Source organism: Colius striatus, chromosome 1 (genome assembly GCF_028858725.1).
Source record: "Colius striatus isolate bColStr4 chromosome 1, bColStr4.1.hap1, whole genome shotgun sequence".
NCBI classification, from domain to species: domain Eukaryota; kingdom Metazoa; phylum Chordata; class Aves; order Coliiformes; family Coliidae; genus Colius; species Colius striatus.
The window spans coordinates 9,941,058-9,965,507 of NC_084759.1; the positions used below are offsets into that span (position 1 = coordinate 9,941,058).

General features: G+C 41.7%; 1 protein-coding gene across 3 annotated transcripts in view; it reads left to right on the forward strand.

The window, feature by feature from the left end:
- Nucleotides 1-11,138, forward strand: part of FAT3 (FAT atypical cadherin 3) — a 320,884-nt gene extending 309,746 nt beyond the window's left edge. For 2 of the 3 annotated variants that reach the window (XM_062020375.1, XM_062020376.1), the window contains 5 exons: nucleotides 757-1,412; nucleotides 3,497-3,610; nucleotides 7,256-7,315; nucleotides 9,869-9,904; nucleotides 10,519-11,138. In XM_062020375.1, the coding sequence (XP_061876359.1) occupies nucleotides 757-1,412; nucleotides 3,497-3,610; nucleotides 7,256-7,315; nucleotides 9,869-9,904; nucleotides 10,519-11,138 (1,486 nt within the window). The remainder of the gene's footprint in view (nucleotides 1-756; nucleotides 1,413-3,496; nucleotides 3,611-7,255; nucleotides 7,316-9,868; nucleotides 9,905-10,518) is intronic. The other variant, XM_062020379.1, reaches the window with a different exon arrangement.
- Nucleotides 11,139-24,450: the final 13,312 nt, after the last annotated feature.

Sequence of the window (24,450 nt, forward strand, 5' to 3'; positions counted from 1 at the left end):
CCCATAAAGCCTGTGGAAGCTGCCGTGTAATTTTATTTTTAGTGGATTATTTATTTCATCACCTTAGCCCTGACATAAAACCTGAATTTATTGAATGTATTATTTAAAACCCTGGCCTTTATCCTATACTTAATGTAGAAACAGAATATCCCCTGACTTCTTCATTAACATGCTTTTTTCTCATCTGTTTTGTTTACTGTTTCTACTTTCTGTTCTGCCTTTTTTTCTATTACTCCACTTTTTCTCTTTCTTGAAGGTTCTTGTCCTTCCCCCCCACCATTTCTCTAATATTCGCTGATTTTATCTCCAGCCTTAAGTAATTTTACACAGTCAATGTGTCCTGCTCTTCTCTTAAATAAGTACTCTATTTGTTTTACTGTACTTTTCCTTAACTATTTTCTCCTTGAATCCTCTTAATATTTTATTCTTAATCCCATGGCATGGTCTAAACACAATATAAAAAGGTTGAGACCTCTATGACGTTCAGTGAGCCTCATTAGTCTCAAGGAGCGTTTTCCTGTCAGATGCTCTAAACTCTTATTTCCTTCTTGATGTTTTCATTTTAATGTCTTTAAAAGCCATGGAATAACTGCAGGGGGAATAAAAATAAACAAAGATGGTAATAAGATTGTTTGCCAAGTACCAGCAAAGTGTTAACTGTAACCATACCACTTTGACAAGGTAAATCATCATGTACAAACTGGGCTGTTTGCTGATTGTTCTCCAAATTCCAAACTCTCCTTTTCTTCTTTTAAGATGTGAAGAAGACATCAATGAGTGTGAGAGAGAAGAATGTGAAAATGGTGGCTCCTGTGTCAACATCTTCGGTTCATTCCTGTGTAACTGCACCCCTGGCTATGTGGGGCAATACTGTGGCCTTCGCCCCGTGGTGGTTCCCAACATCCAAGCTGGGCATTCCTACGTTGGCAAGGAGGAGCTGATAGGAATAGCTGTGGTTCTGTTTGTCATATTTGTGTTGATCATCCTCTTTATCATTTTTCGCAAGAAAGTTTTCAGGAAGAACTATTCCCGCAACAACATCACGCTGGTACAGGATCCGGCTACTGCCGCCCTGCTCAACAAGAGCAATGGCATCCAGTTCAAGAACATCAGGAACAGTGGAGACAGCAGAAATATCTACCAAGAAGTGGGGCCTCCACAGGTCCCAGTGAGGCCGATGGCTTATACCCCGTGCTTCCAGAGTGACTCGCGGAGTAACCTGGACAAGATAGTGGATGGGCTTGGCGTGGAGCACCAGGAGATGACGACATTTCATCCCGAGTCCCCGCGAATCCTGACAGCCAGGCGGGGGGTGGTAGTGTGCAGCGTGGCTCCGAACTTGCCCGCTGTGTCTCCCTGTCGGTCCGACTGTGACTCCATCAGGAAGAGCACGTGGGATGCTGGGACGGAAAGTAAGTACCGCCGGTCTCCCTTCTCCCTGAATTAGGTGAGGACTGCATTCAGGGTTCAGCAGGCACAGTGGCACAGGTACTCCAGCCTCGTACACTTACAGCTGTTACATTTCTCCAGTAAGTGATTCGGTTTGAATTTGAAAGGTTAAAATTAAACTAGGCGTACAAGATCTCTACTTCTATGCATTAAGTATGACTAAACACATTCAATTCACTTGTTCAGAAAGCACATATGAGTAAGTGCTCTGAGTGTTAGTTAAGTGATACAATACATTCATTGTCCTATTGGAAAAAAGTGATTTGGAATGGAATGCTCTGCTAGGTTGGGGCAGTTTGACTTCTGGAGGAGTTAAACTTGCTGCAAGAAGCAATCCTGTTTTACAGTGGAGACAAATTAACTAATACGCTCTACTTCCAGCATCTATGAAATTAAGCAGAAAATCATGCACTACTCATAGGATTACCTTTTCAGTCCATTGGATTCCCATCTGCATTCAATGTCAGAATGATAGCAAGATTTCTGATCCTCACACTCCCCTATTTGTGCTCTGATGGTTTTCTCACCTGATAACAAGGTGCCTCTTTCATTCCTGAACAAGTTGCAAACTTCACATGTTTTGTCATAGCAGGAAATACCAGTTTGGTGGGACAGAGTTACAGCCCTACCTTGTCTTTCTTTGCAAGTCAGAGTCTGTCACAGGGACTGGAAGATGTTTAGCATATGAGGGCATTTTTCGATGTTTTCTCTTTTTAGTACTTTTTTCCTAATGCATCTTCAATCCCACTGCAACACAGCCTTAACCAGAACTGTCAATCAAAACTCCATGATCCAGAAACAATTATAGTCGCGTAGTTTTAGTCAGTAGGAACTGAAAAAAGAGAGAGGAATATGTGCCCCAACCTGCACATTTTCATCCAAGGCAGCACATTGGCTAAGGTCTTCTAGTGAAAAACAGGACACCATTTTTATTTCACTGTATTGGTCTGTGTTTCACTGTTGTGTTGTGATTGACCTTTTTAACCATTAAATATAGTTTTGCTGGTTGAAAGGATCAACATGCCAGCCCCCAGACATGCTCCATTCTGTATTCTCCCGGGTGTTTCTGCTGCAGACGCTGTTGGAATCTGTATGAATTTCTGCACAGCATGAGGCCATGCTATTCAGATGGAACTCAGCTGTTAAAGAGTGGAAAGCTGTGCAGGTTTGGTGCTGCAGCTCACTCTATCTACTGCATACCCTGCTTCTCCGCAGGAGCAAAGCAGCCCTTACTGTATGGAGATGCGCTGTGCTAGATAGAAATATCTACAGCTAGCAGGTGGAGAGCTGCACGTAAGTGTTTGCAGCACCTGGGCTTGTTCATTTTTAATTAGCTCAGGTATCTATCTCAGTGCTTACTATGGAGGATAACTTCTTGTGTTCCTTCTTATTACTCATATAATGTGTAATTGAATGTGTTTATTCATGTGTGTTTAATTACATGAGAATTTATACTACAGGCTGCAATTACATTTCTAAACTGTAAAAGAGTTGTCAAGACTGAATGTCCCTGATGAAAAGCAATGTAAATTGAAGTGTCATCTATTATATGTCAGCAGTGCAGCCATTAGAATCTGATCCAAGGGCCACTGATATGAATAAAAAGATTCAGAATAAGTTTATTGAGCATTGAATGAGCCTTTAATGAGGCTCTCAAATTAGGAAATGAACAGTAAAGATAAATGTAACTGTAGTCTCTTGTAAAAGATGTTTAAATGACATTTTTTTCAGTCATCATTTTCTTTGCCGCTGAGACTACGTGTCATCTAAAGAGGCAATACTGAATACAGATGTTTCTTCCTTGATTACAGTGGTGTCAGCCACTTGAAAGACTCTTTGGGCTTCAAATACTTCAAAAGTCTAGGTGTCTTCATCAGCTGCCTCCTTGACCAATACATCATTTCCTCTGTCTGAAGGAAATAATTCTATGTTGACAAAAATGATAGAAGGTTAACTGTTGGCAGGATTTACATGTCTCCGTGGTATATATAGGTAAAGCTGCATACCTAGAGAGTACCATTTTGCTTTGTTTTTGCTGTCAATGAAGGTAAAGGGGTTGATGACGCTGAAGAAGTGACCTGTTTTGCAGGAAGTAATAAAGGCAGCAACTCCGAAGTACAGTCCCTCAGCTCCTTCCAGTCTGATTCCGGTGATGATAATGGTAAGAAATGGGTTTCCCTTTATTTTACTGGGGACAAAGCTGTTTAACTGTCTTTCTAATATTATTAAAAACATTTAGGTGATATCTAGAAAACCCTTCAGTTATGCTAGAGGCTAGAAAGTCCTGGATTCAAACTTTCTCTTTGTGTCCATTTTATAAACTATAGGAATGTAATTAAAGTCTTGACTCTTGGAGCTGTTGTATCTGTACCAAACTTTGTAGTGAATTAGAGGTGCCAAACAGCAGAGTCACATTGCCAAGATGTAAGTTGACTGTTAGATTGCAAGTGAAACTGTAGAATTTCTGTCATTTTCCTGCCTGGAAGAGGATGGCTTTCATGTTTCATCAGTCAAATTAAGGGGATTTCTGTGCTGATTGCCAGATCTCATTTGTGATCCCAACAAAACTCTGCTGGTGCTCAGCAGCAACAATGAGCGGATGAGCCAGACCCTGGTGGCTTGGACTCTCCCTGGCAATGACAGTTCAGCGAACAATAGAGTACCATTAAATCCTTGCTCAGTGCATGTTCATTGCCTGCTCTTATGTCCCACATCATCATCTCAGTGGGTGACATAGGCAGAGCTGTAGATAGCCTGAAAGGGGCCTACAAAGTCAGAGCAAACCTTTGTTCCTACAGCCCATGTGTGTTGAGCAGTGGGTCTGAGAAATAGCTAGATCTTTCTGCCAGAGGGATGATCGATGTCAGGGAAGTCTCATTCAGATACACAAGAAAAGATTAGCATGAAGAAATTGTACTTTGTTTTCTCAACCACTGGTTAATGAACTCTCTGGAGACTCAGTTCCTCAGTCATGTCATGCAGCTCTTCCCTAGGTACTCCTAAATGTTGGAAAAATCACTTTAAGCAAAGTGAGCTTGCAGTTGCTTTTGGTTTAACTGTGGCTGAAGCATTGTGAGCATTTTTGTCAAGGTTCTTAGTGAACTTCTGCCCCTGCACAAAAAAAACCCACAACCCTTTAGTGTTTTTTAGAATAATTATTAAAATAATTACTATATTAATAATATATATTCAAACAATAATTACCTTTAGAAAAAATATTCAGGGTTTCCATTTATTGTACATGGGGTTTTTTGTATTTCCCAAATTCTAATTAGGCTTTTCAGGCATCTGATCCTGCCTTCATTTTAATCAGTGACAGAGTACACACTGAAGCTAGGTTGGACCTTCTGTGTCTGCTCATTTTTTTGTGAAAGCTGCGTTTAAAATATGGCCTTTAGAGATAGCAATTCTAGTTCAGGGTCTAAACAAATCCGTATCTTCAGGGTGAACGAGGAAAGAAACTTAAATCATCTGAGTCGTTTGTGGAGGTCAATGCAAATCTGCATGCCCTGGTTGTCTTGCAATGGCAGGGAAGGTTTGCAGTGAAAGAGCCTAAAATATAAATACAGGCATAAGTAAGCATATACACACTCACAGCCATGTACAGGATGGATATCCCTCTTGAAGCTGTACATTTTTCCCCTTCCTGTCATTTTAGTCCTTTGTGCTTCACATCCCTGTAAAGGTTAAAAGGTTTTCAGTGAAACCACCACAAATGCAATTAAGCATCCATGATCTCTGGGGAGAGAGGACAAACTGCTCCTTCTCCAGACTCTTTCCTCCAAAGCCATGAGCAACGCTGCCGGGGGCAGACATGGCTGGCAGTAGGGACAGGCTTGTGTCACACTGCTGTACAAATGCATGTGCTGACACTGTCATCTGAAACTGGTTGAGTACTTCCAACCAGGGAAGCCTGTTTTACACCAGAGCAGCACTGGGACACATCCCTCTGAAGCTGTGAACAGCTCAACACTGTTCAGTTTGTCTCAGGTGCAGACAGCCTCCACTCACAGTGCTTGGAGCCTTCTCTTGCTGGTTCAGGTAGGGGTTGTCTCACTGTGCAAACACCATTTGGGTGTGATTTTGGACCTACTTTTAATTTTTTCTGCCTTGTTTCTGCTGCATTTAAACTCATCAGCTCCCCAAGTCTTTGGTGGCAGTAGTTAGTGGTATTTTTTGTGATCAAAAAGCAAACATTTTTATTAGCCACAAATGTGAAAAAAACAGTTGCCTACTTTCAGCAGTAATATTTTGAGAAGTCACTGCAAAAGCAAGTTACAGATTTCCATGATAAGCTATTTTGACTGAGGGAAGTGACAAGAGTTTATTTTTAGATTACTGTTTCACTGCAGAGCGATGGATGGTTCTGCTGGGAAGTCCAAGGAACTGCTGTTGGTGAAAGCAATTTTTACCACTGAGCAACACTGTATTTGAGTAATACCTTGCACTGAGCTGCCCAAGATAGAAGTTTCCATGAACATGCTCTGCTAAGCTCCCACCCGAACCAGCCCTTAGTTGCAGTGAAGACTGTGCTGGCCCTGATTTTTGATCTCCTGTTTTTTGTTCTCAGTTGCTCTCCTCTTACAGTTGATGGCCACCCTCCATCTCTTTGCCAGCCATGCAGCAGCTAACTAAGTGGAGTCACTTATTTTTCCATAATGTTTATTATACATTAGCCAATACAAGTCTCCCTTGTACAATTATTGTTGCTGTTGATGACATAAGCTCATTCAATGTAAATATAGAACAGGGTTTCTTTTGTTTATCAAGGCTTCTTTTACCAAGCCCTCACAAGGACCGAGGAAATTGGATGAGAGCCTTGATCCCAAGCCCAAAACTTAACAAAGATGTCAAAATATTCAACATCTATTTGAACAGCACTGTTACTGTTAACATGTTCCTTGTGACCTCAGAGTCTATTGGCTGTGTAAACCAAAACAAGGCCCCTTCTTGGCCCGCTCTAAGGCAACTGGTTTTCTCATAACTAAAGACAAAGGAGAGGGGACAGATTCAGTACACACTGAACCAGAGCTTTCCCTCTGATTTTGGTGGTGGTTTATTTCAGGTCCTCAAAGTCAGGGATGTTAGTTGGCCTGAAGTACAGGTTGTTTACAAGACCACACACTGCAGGCCTGTTGGAAGAATTGTGCAATCTGTACTACTCAAAAGAAGAGTATGTTTTGGTGAAACACTTGCAAGCAACACACAAAGCATTTGTGACTATATTCTGTTAAACAGATGAAAATGTGAGCCAAACCTATGTGGATGTTTTGCCCCTAATTATAACAGTACTGGTTAAAGTCCCACTGGTATCCCATGACACAGCACAAACAGTAAATAAGTAAAACAATCCTCTTAGGAAATAGATTGATCTTAGCACCGTTTCAGGTGGCATGATGGTCTAAAAGATAATGATCCCTTGTAGCACATGACACTGTCTCTGGAGACCTTTAAGCAAGAATGGATTTGAAATTAGTGTCAGGTAGACAAGATACCACTTTGGTTAATTGAATCAGCTGGCCTGTCTGCTTGGATTTATGAGGTGATACACATCACCCACATGCCTTTCTGGAAATGCTGGTTTGGAATTTATCACCACTCTGAAAATGTATGGGATTATCTGAAATGAAATGTCCTGCAACCCACTGCATAAATCATGCATTGGTCAGCAGCCTTTTCTTTTTTTTCAATGTCAGTTCTGTCTGTTTGAGAGAATTTATTGTGGTAACATATGACATGTGTTTTAAATACTAACCTAACACTGTCCTTCCCCTCCCTTTATTTTCTGCTTTCCCTCCCCTGCAAGCTTCCATAGTGACTGTCATACAGCTTGTCAACAATGTAGTTGACACTATAGAAAATGAAGGTATTTATGGTTTTTTTTCTTGCTATGCAACAATGCTTCCTGTTTTCATTGTGAAACATTCCAGCAGAACCTCACTAATCTACACTGACCTGCAAACCTGTGGTGGGGATTGGGTTATGCAGAACAGCAAGTTCCCCAGCAAACACAAAACCACCAGAGGGATATACCACAAAGTATCTATGTGTAATTGGAGGTGGTAGAAAAGGTGTCAAAGCCTTCATCCTCTTCTGTTCAAGTCAATGTTTTTGCTTGCCTATTCCCATTCCCTTCAGGTAAAAGGATCAATTTTACAGTGGAGCCAAATCACTGAGGTTATCCTGGCCACAGAGACTGAGTAACTCAGGAAGACTGTAAAGTATTCCAGGCTGCAGTAGAGCTGGGTCATGCTCTCCAACAGGACAACACAGAGAGGAGCAAAGTGGTAGCAGGCAGGTGGCCCATTCTCCTAAGTAACACTGTCAAATAGATGTGTAGACACAATTCCACGGGTGCCATGTAGCAAGGCAGCCTGCCTGCCACTGTCTTTCTCCTAGGGCTGATGTGAGTGTTGAATAGATCATGGCAGTTGAGTCCAAGAACCTGACACTCAGCTCTGCCATTGACCTCCTAGGTAACCTCAGGCACGACATGTTACAAGTGAGTTGGTTTCCCTGTTTGTAAAATGGGAAAATTGCTGTTTTCCCCTTCCGTAAAGCACTGACAAAATGTGATGTATCATTACTTTTATTTATTTAATCAACATGTATCTTATTCTTGGGAAACTGTCAACTCAATATCAATTCAAGTTATCCGCAAGTGCAAAATTTCATCTGTTTTTGGCAAATTTAAGCCAAGTTCTGCAGACTTCAGTCTGTCTAATGCTTAAAGGTGATTGAGTAAATTATTTTTGTGAAATGACTGATTTTTTTCTTGAGCCAATGTCATGGCAATTTTGAAAAGCACTTTTGCTCCTAGCTAGTCGTAGCACTTGAGCATTCGTCTATAGTATTTTCACTGATTTCCTGAAGTGTGTGCCATTCTTCTCACTATCAAGTAAAATGAACTAACCAAGGTGAGTTCAAAAAGAAAATCCCACCAAAAAATAAGAAAATAACCTTGAAAGAAACCACAGGCAATGCGAAGGTATTGCCAAGGAAAGCAAACACATTGGCTCCCCATCATGATTTATAGGTCAGAAAATGCCAATCTGGCAGCAGTTTCAAGAGGCTGTCACTGGCAATGCTTTCTGCACTTCCCAGTGCTTATACAGCACAGCTTATACAGTATGAGCCTTGCCTGCTCCGCAGTGGAGCAGGTAGAGGCAGTGAATGGCTCTCCACGATGGAGCTTCTGACTCACGGAGCACGGAATCGCTGACACAGAGCCACAGGAGGATGGGACTCCTTCCCCAGGTCACATGAGTCAGCAGATCAGTGAGGTTCTCCTGGATCCTGAAGCCACACAGCTCGGAGGGAATGATGCATCTCGGGTGCAATGTCATTACACTGACTGAAAGACAGCAAAATTCACTTTACAAAGCAGACAGAAGTGAAGAAGAAGAGGGGTTAGGGCCGGTTCACACACTGCTGCCAAACCTGCAGTAGCCCCAACCCTTCTCAATCAGGGCTAACGCAGAGCAAGTAGAAAGCGACTGGCTCACGACCTAACAAAGAAATCACCATCACCATAAGCAAGAGCAAGAGTGGTGTTAGTAGATGGAGGCCTGGTTAATGGTTTGCCATTGTCTGTGGCTGAGCCCCAGAAGTTAAGTACTGAAATGCCTTAAGGGTCTGTTTATCTGGCCAGATGTCCTCCAACAGTGCAGTCCAGAGAACTTGCCCAGTGACTTTTTGCATGAGGCCCAATAACATGTGGCTGAACAAGAGCATCTCATCTAGAAAACGCTGAAGCTTATTCCCTGCTCTTGTCTCACATAAAACCTCTTTCCTTGCTCTCTTCCCCATCGCTGTGCCCTCTCCATACTGGAATGCCTTCCTCCCCACTGGCTAGCATGGCAGTGCAGGTGGGAGGTGGGTCTGGGGTTGCTGGGCATTGTAGTTGACGGCCCCATTAAATGGCTTTGTATTCTATTCTATTCAGGTTCTTATACCGTGCCCATCACCATGGTATCTGACCCCAGGTGGGCCCAGATTTGTTTGAACCGGCCCTGAGAATGGTAGATTCTTATTTTTCTGTTTCAAAGTGAACAAGTGAGAGAGAAATGTACTTTGCAGTTGTAAATAGTAGAGATGGTGGATAGCCCTTTTTGTGTTAAGAATTCCAGCTCAACTGTAATTCCGTATCTGTTTAGTGAGGGCATATAATTAAGATATGATAGAAAAGGAATATCATACACTTGACATAATAATTTCTTTGCATATGTCTGTATTTGGCTGGAGAAGCTTACCTTGTATGCTAAAATGAAGAACAATTAAAAAATCCTATTAAAAGGACACCGAGGCAGCAGCTGTACTTTAGCAATATGCATGCAGCGTTCTGTATTTTCATGTGTGATACAATGCTGGTAACAAGCTTCAAGTTACCAGTTTTTACTTTTCACTTTGTATCTGACAGTGTCTGTTACGGATCAAGGACAGAACTACAACAGAGGTGATTTTTCTGAGATGCTTTCTGCCTGTTGGACTGGGTTGGGGTGGGCAAGGCACTGACTGGATCTGTGTTGTTTTCTTGAACTGCTTCATGTGTCCTCTTTTGTTTGAATTCTGTTGGGTTCTAATGCTGCATGAGAATGGCCAGCCATCTTTTTTATTTCAGGATCCAGTTTTCAGTCAACCATTTTGTTTGCTTGCATAGTTTTCTTCTTGAAATGAGGTCCCTGGAGGTGGAAGGGGAAACTAGATGTGATATCATAAGCATGCTGACTTCATTTATAGATTTTTGTCAAGTAACTGCGAAAAGCATTAATTCAGAGATGCTCGGTCTTTTGATTTCTTGAACTCACAGTTTCTAATACAACCTGATTGCATTCCTAAAAAAGTACCTGAGAGTGGCCATGTATTGTTTCTTTGCTTGTTTGCACTGGCACCATAATAGCATTTTGTCCTCCCGCCTTGCCCCTCTGGTCAGAGCACGGCTGACCTGTGCCGATAGCCCGTGGGCATGCTGCCATTTGCACGTGCTGTGAGGTGAGTGCATGCAGGACACACTCTTCTCCTTAGTGGCCCCATCCTAACAAAGTGCTCTGCTTCTCTCTCCTGCCACAGCGTATCACTGGGACACCTCTGACTGGATGCCAAGCACTCGCTTGTCTGACATTGAGGAACTGCCCAATTTCGAGGCGGCAGATGGAGGCTCAGCTCATCACGGCAGTACCAGAGAGCTGGAAACAGATTACTACCTTGGTGGCTACGACATTGACAGCGACTACCCTCCCCCTCACGAAGAGGAGTTTTTAAGTCAGGACCAGTTACCACCTCCTCTTCCCGAGGACTACCCGGACCAATACGAAACTCTCCCGCCCTCGCAGCCGGTCTCCATGGCCAGCACGCTCAGCCCCGATTGCAGGCGACGGCCGCACTTCCACCCCAGCCAGTATCTCCCTCCTCATCAGTTCCCCAACGAGACGGACACCACAGGGGCTCAGGCTGGGAACGAATTTAGTACTTTTGCTGTTGCCCCAAGCCAGAACACAGAAAACGTTAGTGCAGGTAAGATGCCCTTAGCCTTGCACAACTCTCTAGATGCCTCCTCTTCTGACGTCTCCGCCAGCTGCGGCTTTGATGACTCTGAAGTAGCCATGAGTGACTATGAAAGTGTGGAGGGACTCAACCTAGAAAATGTTCACATTCCATTTGTGGAGACCCAGCATCAGACACAAGTGTAAAGGAAACTCCCTTTTTCTTCTTCTTCCTCTGTTTCTGTTTTGTTTTGTTTTGTCATTTGGTCTGATTAATGGTATAAATATTGAGAAGAAATTCTGCTGAAGGTATATCTATATATATTGGCAAATCTCCAGGATAAACCATTATTAACTTGTTCAGAAATGATGCTGTATGTGCAGACACAAAGAGACCAAGTATCAAACACCACAAAATTGTTACAGACAATCTGGAGAGTATGTACTTTCTATTTATTACCAAGAGTAAAACTCGTCTTTTGAGTCAGGGGGGGAACAATAATTGCTAGGTAATTTCTTTTTCTCCCCTAAAATCTGATTTTTTTTTTGTATTATTAAAAGTGTTACAGTGTTATGATATCCCCATAGTATTAAGGAGCTGGTATGGATCATGCTCAGATGCACTGTTGCATGAAATTTTATGTCAGAGTAAAAGCAATTGATCACTGAGGCTGCTGTGTACGACACGTCAGATGGCTGAAAAACCAGCATTTACAAATTGACCTATCAAAGACACACAATCAGGCATTTGTCCATAAATATTTACGTATACTTTTGGGTTGTACATGGCATTTCATTCTACTTTGTGTGCATTTAGGGCAACATATATACAGCATGTATTTACTCCAAATCGGCCTGCTTTTGGTTGCTGCTTTTTAAAACCCAGCGTCAGGTGTATGTGCATAACTTCGCCCTTGAGGACTTCTAGAAATGTCAGAGTTTGGCTCAGTAGTGGCCTAGTTCTGCCCAGATGCATGTGCACAACCTCCCTCTACTTCTGTATGCAATGTGAACATGGATCTGAAAACACTAGGAAAACCTGACTGTCTACAAAGCACTGCTGATTCTTTGGAATTCCTCACTTGGGCAATCGCCTCTTTAACAGCAGTCATCATGCTACAATTATTGTAATAAAATTAGTTGCAATTACATTGCATATAACGCCGCTGTAACCTCAAATCGTTAGCTTAACATCACTTGGCAAATGTCCATCCGTAGAGCTTACGGGAGAAGTTCTCAGCTGCTCTAAACTGACTCTGTTGATGGAACTACACGGATGGGCTGCAGCCAAGATCTGGCCTGAGATTCTCCTCTAGAATGTGTGATTTTGTAGGATTTGAGGACTTTTAAAGGTTGTTTGCAGACTTTAGAACATGCTTATGGGATGAGGAATATCATGGCATCTGTATGCTTTTGGGTTTCCCCCAGCCCAATTGGAGTAAATGGTCCTTCACACTGATTTGGCCTGAGCAGCCAAGTGCAATGTGGAAATGTGGGATTTTCACTCGGTGTATTAAAGCAGAATGTACATACCTGTCACTCGGTGCTATGAAAACGTTTTACCGCTGTGTTTTACAGCGTCTGCGTACTTCAAACGGTGAATGTGAATGTGCAGCCTGCATTACTGTTGGGGTTTCATCCATTCCTTCCATAACATAATTCAGTCATTCTGAAAAGCTATCGAATACATAAATCGTTGTTACAAATTAACAGATTAACAGGTTTCCTCTGCTGTTTTCCATGTCCTGCCTCTGGATAGTTTCAGCAGTTGTATTCCAGCGCATGCTCTTGACTGACTTCAGTTTCACCCGAAATGAAATTCTGGGCTCTTTCTTGACATGCAGGAAGTGTTTTTATTCATAAATTGCCCTCGACACAAAGAAATTATCAATAGAATGTAATTTAAATAATTACAGCTTGTAACACTTTTAATAAAACAGGATTTCTAAAATTCTTGGAGTAGGTACAATGTGTTGCCGCGTCCCTCCAATAGGCCACATAGCTGTGAAGATTGGCGGAGGTATTTTCTTTGGGATCATGCAACAAGTCTTCAGTAGAAAGCAACTCATTACACAGGTGCATGAATAAATTTAGTGAACTCCTAGAAAGAATGTACTGCACATACAAGAATTACCAAGTACTTGTCTGCAAATAATTCCTGTCCACTGAATTTATGAATGTCACTTGGTCTTCTCAAAGTAAACTTTTCTATAACAGTGATATATTCTGAATGTGCTCATGGTACGTTTCAACTCCTTTTCCCTGCTACTGTCCCCGTGTATTCAAGAAGAAAGAAACAAAAGGAAATTTGCATCATGATTGCAAGGAACTGAGGGATTTGCCAATAGGCCGTGAAATGGTTTGGCAAGCCTAGAGGCACAGATAGAGGCCATCTTGCCTCATTCATGAAGTCTATTCTGCGGGGAAAGCAGGTGCAATTAGACCGATGTCTCTTCAAGAGTAGGAATGTCTGAGTTTGAAAAACAAAACTGCAAATTTAGCTGCACTTTTAAAACTGGTACGACTTGCTGAGAATGCAACACCCTCTCAGCATCAGGCTGCGGTTTACGTGGCGTTTGCTCCTACTCAGTTTTGATGTGAGACATTTGCATCCATTATGCACATAGTTCTGTTTGAGTCCCCAGGTAGTTCTAAAATGTACTTGTCATCTGTTTTCTGTAGCCAAAATTCCGGAGTAAGCCGGAGACACTGATATCAAAACTTTACTGGGACATATCAGAAGTGTCACCAGGGGCGTCTGGCAATTGCCATACAGACTAAAAAATAATCAATGTTTCTTACCAAGCTTGTTGCCTCAGTAATATCTTGTTGGTAGTGAGTTTTACTAGTAAAATATGCATAAATACAATGTATAGTACTTCTGTTCCGATATTGTTGCCATTTCATTTCTCTGAATGCCTACTTATTAAACCGCTGTTGAGAAGGTGCCAAGGATCTCCCATTCTGCCTTCTCTGTCCCTCTCTTGATTTCTATACCTCAATATTTCCTCCCTTCCAAATCAAACAGGCCTAATCCATCTTCAAACAGTGTGAATATTGGTACTTCTGTGGTCATCCTGGGTTTGTTCTGGCTCTTTTTGATAATGGTAAGTTCTGAATGAGGATCTCAAGGTGAAATACCTCATAGGGAGCATGATTTTTTTATTAACGTCTCTCTTGTTAATCCAAATAATTTTATTTTCTTTTTAATTACTGTTCTACAAGGACAAGTTGTAATCTTCTAACCTGGAAGACAGCACCACATTCATAGCCTAATGCAAGAATTAGTTTTCATATTAGTCCATCCAGTATATATTTCTTTTTCAACCATATGATGATTTTTATACTGCTGCTGCTGTCATCGCCTGGTCCCTGGTTGTGTTAGAGCTTCCTCTCACGTCTCTGCTGACATTGTGCATCTGTAGTTCAGTTCACATTCCTGAAGATGGCTCTACTACACGGGATTTTCTTTCAGAACCGTCGGTCGGGGAGATTTCATAGACTTAATAAAGTACTTTTGATTATCAGCAGGTTATAACTCTTAGGATCAAGACAATCTTTGCTTTTTGTAAAGAAACAACAAAAGAAATAAGCAACTTGTCATAATGCAAATACACACTTGTATCAGAAATCACTGACTTTGCCAGGGTCCTCTGCATTTTGGCCAGGCTGAGAATGTCACATACCTGGACACCCTTTTCCTAACTCTGGCAATGAAAAGAGCCTTAAAGTGACTGACAACATAATTTATGCTGCCAATACCACATTAAGTGGCCTATTGCAAAAGGAGAAAATAGGCTTATGTAGCTTTCTTAAATGTGTTCATTATTTTGCCTTTGTACTGTAAACATCCTGAAAAAACAAAGCAAGCTCACTCCTCCGAAATCATAGATGATACTTTCTTGAGCCAGTGTCCTACAGCAGGGCAGAGGGCCAAAGGTGACACCAGGGATCTGCAGAATCACTTCCCTCCCATGGGGCCGAATGGACAGTTACCTTCCAGGCAGGATGCCTCCCAGAAGGATGCTGCATAGCAGAGATTCATTATAGTACTGTGATTTCCAAGCAATCAAGCTCTTTTCCTAAAGTTCAGTGACATCTTTGATCCTGAATTCTCCCATGGGTTTCTTTAACCTGTAGTTGCAGTGAAAGGCAGGAAGGAGCCAAAGGCTTCTTAGTGCCACTGTTTTCCTGAAGTCAGTCGGCTCTCCTCCTCTGCATGGCCCACAGCCAGGTGAAATTTTGGTCCTCCAATGTTCCCTTCTCTAAATCCTCTAGTGTGATTTGAAGTAGTAGTAGCCTTGATGTACCCTCTCATCAGAAACTTGTAGTGGGTGCAACACAGTTTAAAAATGCATGCCACTGAAATACTGATTAATGGATTAGTGGGGAGGCGGCAGCCTGTTGTCTCAGTGAGCCAGGCAGGTGCTAAACTTTGAGAAGAGAACATAAAAATTGTTGCTCTTGGCTTAATATAAATTCTGCTGTAAAGAGAAATGTGAGCTAGACAGGGCAAATGGTTAAGAACAAATCTTCACTCCTCATGGAGCTTGAAAAAGCTAAATGGGTGCTCTAGTATATCCTTTTAGCCAATAGTAATTGCAGTCATGGAAGAGAGAGTTGAAGGTGCCCTGGACCAGTTCTGCTAAGCTTCATTTGAAAAGGTAGCATCCTCAATAATGGAGAAAAGCAGCTATTTAAAACCACTCGTGAAAATACATCTGTGCTTTGTTGGTATTCTTTGAAGCTATTCACTGCGTAATAACGGATGTTTAATAGCTTTCCAACAAGAGAGCTACATCTTCAGGCTTATTCTCTGCTGGCTTGCCATCATTTACCATGCAGTAAAATTCTGCTTTTTTGCCTGTTTGCGTCTCTCTTCCTCTCTGGAAAACAAACTGTGATTTGAGCCTTAGAAATTTAGACTACTGCCCATTATCCATGGCTTTTAGTCTATATTTCATAAACTTGACATTTAACATCTCCATTATCAGAAGGGCCACTCAGTTAGTAAATTCACTGCATCAACCAAGGGATGGGCAGATGGGGAGGAAATGAAATTAAATTCATTCCTTTATGTAATAATGAAAAGCAATAATTGCGAATATGTCGTATTACACGAAGGCCATAAGTAACCTTTACCAGTGTTGAGAGTGCACTTGAACTGTGTTATGGAAAGACATTGGAGCCCTCAGAACTGTAACGTTCTTCTGTCATAGGAATACCTGGGTCCCTATTCCTTAACAATGCAACGAGCCCATACTGCCGCTTTTCAAGAGGTGACAAAGATGTTTAGGGGTGAAAGCAGTTCTCTTTAAAGCACTGTATCGGAAAAGATTGTCTTGTAAATTTGACCTGTCACCACAGGCTGGTTTGTAAAAGATGTATGTTTTGGTGTTTAAAAATAAGTTTATAAATAATGTATATAATGGATTCAATTTACCAGGCTTTTGTAGATATTTGATGCCAATCAGGTCGCTTTAATTTTGTTTGTTTGGTATAATTCTAAAGAGTCATCAAAGTTGGTTTAAACTTTTAAGGTAACAGGAACAAAAAACAAAAAAGCTTTAGATTTGACAACTTTTTAATCATTTCAAAGTGTACTTTGTAACTTTCTTTTGGGTTCGACTCTTTTTGTTTAACTTTTTTCTGATTTTAAGAAGACCTTTTTTATTGACTTTTTTTAAATGAATGTGTTTTGCACAAAAAACTAGAGGTATGATTTTTATGCCATTTCGAGTAGGTATTAAGAAGTGTCATTTCTCCAATGACAACAAATTCAACCTTATGCAAAAGGGAAGGTTTATCACTTTGAGTGGGTATAGTCCTTCATCCAAAAACTAATTGTTCCTTCATAATTGCTGTCAGCAGTATTGTCTTGTGTTCTTTTGCTATAAAAATAAAACAACAAAAAAAAGTGTACAGGTTTGTAACTGCCAAAATTTGCTAAAGTTGATGGTTAAAACAAGTTTTCCAAGTAAACAAAAAGAAAAGCCTAGCTGTGTTGACTATTTCTTGATTTTTCTCCTACTTTCAAAGGAGGGAACAAGATAAACGCATCAGTTCTGTCAGGAATGTAATGTTTCATTGCCCCTCTGTGTACAGGATTAGAAAATGCAACTTCTTGGGGCTCTTAATTTCATTATTACGTGACAATTCCTCCACAGAGACCCCTATTCACACTACAGAGCTCTCTTTCCAGGAGTTGCTTAGCTGGTCTGTGTACACTAAGGCAGTTGCCTAATTACGGCCACATCCTCAAATGATGCAAAAGGCATCATTGCTTCATGTAGCCATCTCAACAGTGAGCTCCATCAACTGAGACAGTTTCATCTGTCCTGTTTTAGCTGCTTAGTGAAGGTACAAGGGACAGGTAGGTAAAGCAGCAGTCTGCTCCACAGTGCAGCAGGACAGTTTTGCCTCGCCTCCTGACATGGGCATCTCTGTCCTCCAGTATCATGGCACTAGCAGCTGGGACAAATTCAAGTGGGAAATCTCAGCTGTGTAAGTGTTTTACCCCAGGAAAGAGATGTCATTGTGATAGGCACGATACTTGGCTGTATTCAGGGATACCCCATTTACTTCTCTTTCATCTCGTCTGTTCACCTCCACAGCCCAAGCTGCTCCAGCTGAGCTGGACTTTAGCATGGCTACCCCAGCTGCAATGCAGGAAGAAGGGGAAATGTACCTTCCAGAGCTTTTTGAACACCCTGTCACAACACAGGCAGGAGCACATCTCATGCTGCTGAGGAGGAGAGATGCTGTCTGCAGCGTGATATCCCATTAAAACATGTAGGACTCAGAGAAGTGTTTCACTAAATCCACCAGCCAGGGTACAAACATGCTTTCTCAACATTCCTGAAACAGAAGTTTAAGCTATGGAAGGGCAAAATACCAAGTCAACATTAGAAATCCCTCTTCCCTCAAGAATATCTACTATTTTTCTAGCATGGAGGAATCCCTTACTCTACCCAAATTCCTCTTTAGCTTTCTATATTCCCTGCATGTAGAGTAGCAATTCCTTTCTGCCTTTCCCAGCAAATTTGGAACAATCTCAAGGAAATATTTGTGGCAGCAGAAGTAGCCCAACAGTTCAGTGAGGCTCACTGTTAGTGAGATGGAACAGTGCATTATACAAGGAAGTAAGACTAGTTTGGTGTACATTCAAGACTAAACAACAGAAAATCTTGCCTCTGTTTAATGACCAAAGCTAGAGATAGGGAATTACCGCAGTATTTCTTTCAGGATGGAAAAGATGAGAGTCAAGATGGCAAACAGGTCAAAATGCACATAAGTGTCTTGTCAAAATGGAACTGCCACCACTGGTTGTCTCCTTAACTTGAGGCAAAACCAAGCTATTTCTTCCTTGCATTTGTTACAGTAACAGGTTGTGGAAACTTGCAAGGTATCCAGCCAAACATGGTGGAAACCACCTCTTCTCATTAACACTGCAGTGCTGCCGGTACATAAAGTCACACAGCAGCAGAAGCCATTTTTGTCTAAAACTAAGGAGGTAACATACAAGATAAAATGAAAAAGAGCAGATACTAAAATGATGTCTCTAGTGATTTCAGTGGACCTGGAGTTTTCCACACAGAAGCTTTTCCTCTGTTTCCACTGATGTATCTATAATGCAAAACAATGTGAAACCGAGAGTTAGGCAAGTGGTTGGGGCATTTCTAGCCCTTCAGAAAGACTAGGAGGGCTCCTGTGGTATCCTAGGGGTTGGCCAGCTGGACATGAAGAGGACAGTCCTTTATATCTGCAAGCTTACTGAGCATCTCCATTTTCAGATCAAAGAAAGACCTTCCCATGCTGATAACAGCTTGCTTTCTTCCATTTCTCATCCCACCTGCCCCCGTTGTTATTATAGAATCATAGAATGGTAGGGTTGGAAGGGACCTTTAGAGATCATCTAGTCCAACTCCCAATTATGCAGTGGAGGAAAAACAAACAGTGCAATGACAGTGACTTTCTCTCAAGTTCAAAGAAAGCAGATATACACTGCAAGGAAGAAAACATTTTCCAGAGGAAAAGTCAGTTTGATGAAGGAAGGGCTCCTGGCTGCACAGAGAAACATGGGAGAAGAGGGAAGGAAAAATTAACAGCAGGTGAATATCAAGTTCTTCCTTTTAGTTTAACCTTTCTGATGTATGTTCTTCCCAGCAGTACCAAAGACGTATATTTAACTCATATCCACAGTTAAAAATTGCTTTTCTAGGCTTCCAGAAACTATTTAAATTTCTTCCTTCCAGCACATGAAACCCTTGTGCCCCTGGTTCTGGGATTGGAGAAGAGGTCACCCATTAGGGCTCCTTATAGGGCTCAATGAGGCAGACACATAAAGATGTGGTGAGCAGCCCTGGCAGGAAAAATCCTACAGTGTCCCTAAGACCACTGCCATGTTGCTTGTAGGAGAGGTATGGCCAGGGACAATTAAATGCAGTTATGGGTGTCTTAAATCACAGGTGTGTGAATTGCGAGTCCAGTGCCACTTTGATGTGACTTTTCGTTTCAGCATCTTTGGAATAACTTTCTACAGCACACCTAACCTGAGCTCCCTCTACAGCCAATGGACATCCCACAGGAGAGGTACTTTATAAGCCAGGTGTAAATCCATTGAGCCCTGTAGATACAACTCCTGTGGAGCTGTTGCCTAGTGAAGAAAGAAAGTACAAAGAACAAGCTGCACAGAAGCTAATTCCAGCTGTCCCACTTGGGTAGTTCTTGGCTTGCTCAGACATGTCATGAATCGCTCTCAAGGGAAAAATGCTGCTGTAAACTGGCCAAGCAGAGAAAGCAGCTGCCTGCCTGCCTGCAGTTATGTGAGAGTGTTTGCAAGGCTGTTTATATGGCAAATAAAAAAAAGAAACTGAGAAGAGAATCATTTTTTCTCAAGGAATTTTAAGGGATTTTTTTTAAAGTTTGAAATTACATAGAAAATGAAATGTTATATGATGATCGTATCTGCACTAAACAAGGTGTGAGTATTTAAACAGCAGAAGTAATTCAGCATTAATGAACTTAACAGGTGATGTGCTGATTTTGTTACATCCATTAGGTCACCCCTGTTGCCTTCAGTAACTTCAGAGGGTCTCCCTGAGATTGGGCTGTTTGTAACGCAGCAGCTGGGGCATTACCACTGCCTAACTAGATGCACGAAGGATTTCTCCTGGAAATAGGTGGGGAAGCTTAAATATGCTACTTAAAGTTAGGTGTGAATTGACAGGTTGCAAGGAGACCACATTCCTGTCATTATCCATCCCGCTTAGAGCAAAGCAGAGTTAACCATTTCTGGAGAATTTAAGGACCCAACTCTACTTTGTTCTGTGATTCTACTTCTGTGCACTTTCTCACAAAAAATAAATTGTTCTCTGTTCCACTGAAATTCCTCCATTGCCATGTATAAATATGATTTGCCTTTCATGAATTACTGTGCACATAAATCTTATTTAGCAGGTCGTCAGGAAAAGATACCTTGTATTATCTCTGCTTGCTGTTCATTTTTAAAAGTACTAGTTAATGCAAGCCTCAAAACCATGTTAATCTTCAAAAAAAAACCTTAAAGCAAGGAGACAATGCTCTGGTTAAGGTCTGTTTTCTATTTCACAGTTTTTCTGTCACATGCAGTCTTCCTGTCTGCTGTTGAATGCATCCACACAAAGCCCGATGTAACCAGCAGTACTCAAGCTGTACATCAGAGCACCTGGTGAGGCAGGAGACCTGCTCAGAACTCAGGGTTACTCAGATTGACTAGAAACCTACTTTTTCCTCCTTTCTTCTCTTAAAAAAACTGAAAGTGTTTAGGAATATTGCTTTGTCCACTGGCCTACCATTATGAACCAAGTAGTATGGATTCCTGGACAGACTCTCACTACGTAAATCTCGTGTTTCCAGAGCAGGAAGAGATGGATTTCCTCCAGCTGTGAATAAAGAGTCTCAAAAAACCTAAACTAATGCAACTGCAAGAAGCAGGATGCTTATGTACTCACAGAGCTGATACTACTATTTAAATAAAAAGTAGTGGAGAGGTCTTATGTCAGTGTAATAGATCCTAAGCTGTGAGGAGTCTAGGTTGAGGAACAGAAAGTCTGGAGAAAGAGCTACAAGAATTCATGCCTTGTTTACATGAAAAGCTACTGGCAATACTCAGATAATTTCCATAATCATCTCATATTAGTTAAAATGGGGAACTTCTGGTATGATATGTGGTAGGATATGTGAGCTTACCCTACCCTCCAGAGATACAGGGTTTCTTCAGCACACAGCAGAGCCAGAGCAGGAGGTATCAAGAGGACAACAGTGCTGCAAGATTGCAGGAAAATACAGCCCTCTAATATTGCTAAGTGCCTGGCTTTATCTGTGCCATACAGACCTCTCATTTTGGTGAATGGCATCGTTTTTTTTCCTAGGCCAGAGGTAGGGCTAGTTTGTTTCCTGTATTACTCTGCAGTGATAAATTGGAGACATTCAGTGAAGAAGTGACTTGTGAGTAACAACAAACTGAAATAAGTTCAGGAGAACATAATCATTCAGCTGGAATGTTGGATACTGCAGTTTGGTCACCCTTTTCAAAGAAGTGTCCACCACTGCACTAGACCTCTGTCTCTATGTCAGGTTATTCCCTGAGGCTGCATGTCACTGGATGTGGGGATAGCACTTCCCAAATGACGGTCCAGAGGGCATGGAGACCTGCATTGTCCCAGATGATGATAGTAAAGAGGATATACCAAGAAATCTCTCATTAAGGAGTTTAGTTTAATTTGATTTTTTGCTAATTAACAACAAGTTTTGATTTTTTATTTAGGTAGCAAGGTAAAAAAAGAAGATAAAAACATAGCCACTTGCATAGTCATTTAAGCAAAAACCCAGGGAAAGCCCTCTTTCACAAGCTACAGTCTTTCAGGCATGTTGCAGCCCTTGTGTGAATGGCCTATGGCTGCGGTCCCTCAGGGGTGACCATACCCCAGCATGGGTCTGTTGCATGAAGGGTCAGAGCTTGACATTTGCTTGTCAGAGTCCCTCCAGAGGTTTTCACTGAAAGCAGTTTCACAAAGTCAAGGGCTAGAATTTGGTTTATGAGCCACAGGTTCAGAAGGTTGGAAAATAGGTAATTTATTAATGTAACAGATACAACAGATTCAAGATTGCCATTGACAAATACACTCACTGCAGTAGCACTAATATATGATTAGGATGCCAGGAACACTTATCCCAGGGATCCCTCACACAGAGCAAAAAAATGCAATTCTTACCAAGAAAGTGTCTTGGTGGAGGAAAAGGATTAGAGCCATCAAAGTACAGCCCAAATTCTTATCTAGGTCTTCAGTCTCTTTCTCCCTGCTGCATCTTTCTCTCCCCAAGTTGAGAAGAAGTGGAGCGAAAATGCTCGTAAAGCTGAAGACAAGAGCAAAAGACTCACCCTGAAGGACAAAAGGCTAAAAGCACAAAAGACCTCCAAGAACTATAAAAGCTAAAAGGACTATCTCCCTTCCCTGAGGACTTTTCATGCCCCAAATGTTTCTGCTCCCTCCCTGGGTCCATAACATGATTTGGGTGGGAAGTTGAGGAACATGGTCATATATGTTTAGCGTGTACCTCTTCTAGCTCATTATCATACTTGGGGGTGTTAAAAGAGTGTTTAATGTTAACTTTATGGTTAATGATGCAAAGGTCTCACTCTGGTCACTGTGGCCTTGCTGAAACTGTTTTGCAGCTGCTTGTCTGCTTGATCCAAGATTTATAGCCAAAATCAGACTGTTTTAGCTTCAGAAGGCTTCCTCTCTCAGCTGCTTCTCATGCCAATCTCTCAGGCTTCCACCTCTCTAGGTCTGTGTCAGAGTTAAGTGGGCACTAGCACTTTCAACCCTTCAGGTGTAATTCCCACAGGGTTACACCTAGCTGCAGTACCCTCAGAGGTACTTTCTCTGGCATGGACCATCTCTTTCCAAGAACATCTCCAGCCATGTCCCAAAGAACAGCTCCTTCCTCCTGTTTCATCATGTATCTTTTCCCTTGCAGCTGACACTTTAAGTATGTTTAAGTGTAGTGTTTTGGCACCTGAACAGTTGTTTGCATAATCTTCAGAGCTGAATAGAACCAGCTGTGACCAGCACAGGGCAAGTCCTGACCTCCTTCCACACAGATCACCCCTGGACTTCCATGCTACCTGCGATTTATGCCCAGCAGTGTCCTCATTTCCTTGCCTACTCTCTTGCTCTGCTCCATGCAGACATTGTCTTAACTGCAGTGCCAATCAGCAGCTTCCCTTGCTCATTCCCCTGACAGCTTGGTATTTTCTTCTTTTTACCATGATAAGAAAGCTTCTCTATCTTCTGCAACAGTTGCCATATGTTGTCTTAAAGGCCAGGCTAGCACTGAGTCACTTGCCATATCTTGCCGCAGCTTTTGCTACCCTTAAAGAGTGTTGTGCTGCCCCTGAGCAAAGTTTTTGAGACCTCACCACTCTGGCACCTCTGGCAACAACATTTCTTTCTTTAAGGCTCAGCTTAGCAAAACTCTGCCTGAGCTGCTGTGGCTAGTCCTGATAGGTTGTGCTGAGGTCTGATAAGGCCGAGTCACAATATCTCTTTTCTTCCTGGTAAATCCTTAAAGGAAATTGGTTTTCTGTTGTTCTCTTTGTTACCACCATAAGAATCTCTTCCTTGAAAACTACAGCCTGGAAAAATGTCTAGCTTTATTCCAACTCAAAAGATGCTACATCAAACTATTATTAGCTGTACTGTTGAGAAGGTTTTAGAATGAAACTGCAGAACACATTGTCTTTTTATAGACTATAGATCTATGCAGTGTTACTGAGCCCAATTATCATTACTGTGTGTTTCAACATAAAGGAAGAAAAATAAATGCCCTTTGACTATTTTGTCCTTAAGGGTTGGGTGGTTTAATCTCTAGAGTAAATAACTATTGACTAGATCACCACTAACTAATCAGAGTTTATACACCTGGCTTTCTCACAGATACCTACACTTTAATATAATTATGGTGGGTTCAGTTACTTACATATAGCACTCTAGTGTAATTATCCCACCTACTCTGTGGTCTGGATGGACAGACCTGGCATGGGATTATATATCCTCTCCCAAATTTGACAGCCTTGAACCTATGTCTTTGATTTAGAAGACTGTATGTTCAATTGTCTGTATTTAGGGAACTGATTCAGCCCCAACTCCTTTAAAAAGCTTATTTTCCACACTCTTCCTGTTCCTTTTCTGCCTGAAAGGAAACTGAATAACAGTCACTGTTTTAGTGGTAGTGCTGCTGGGCTAGTTACAGGTGCATGGTAATTAAGAAGACTATAGTCATCTCTTTGCTTCCCTTTTCTCTGTAATTTCCATAATTCACGTTAACTCAGCCAGCAATTTCCATCCAGCCATAAATCAGCGACTAAAGTCATGTCTATCCATTTCTGTGGCTGAGCTCCAAACTCTGCAGCATACAGAGTTGGATTTTCCCTGCTCTTTGTGTGTAGAGTTGCCACATTCCTCCTGAGTATAAG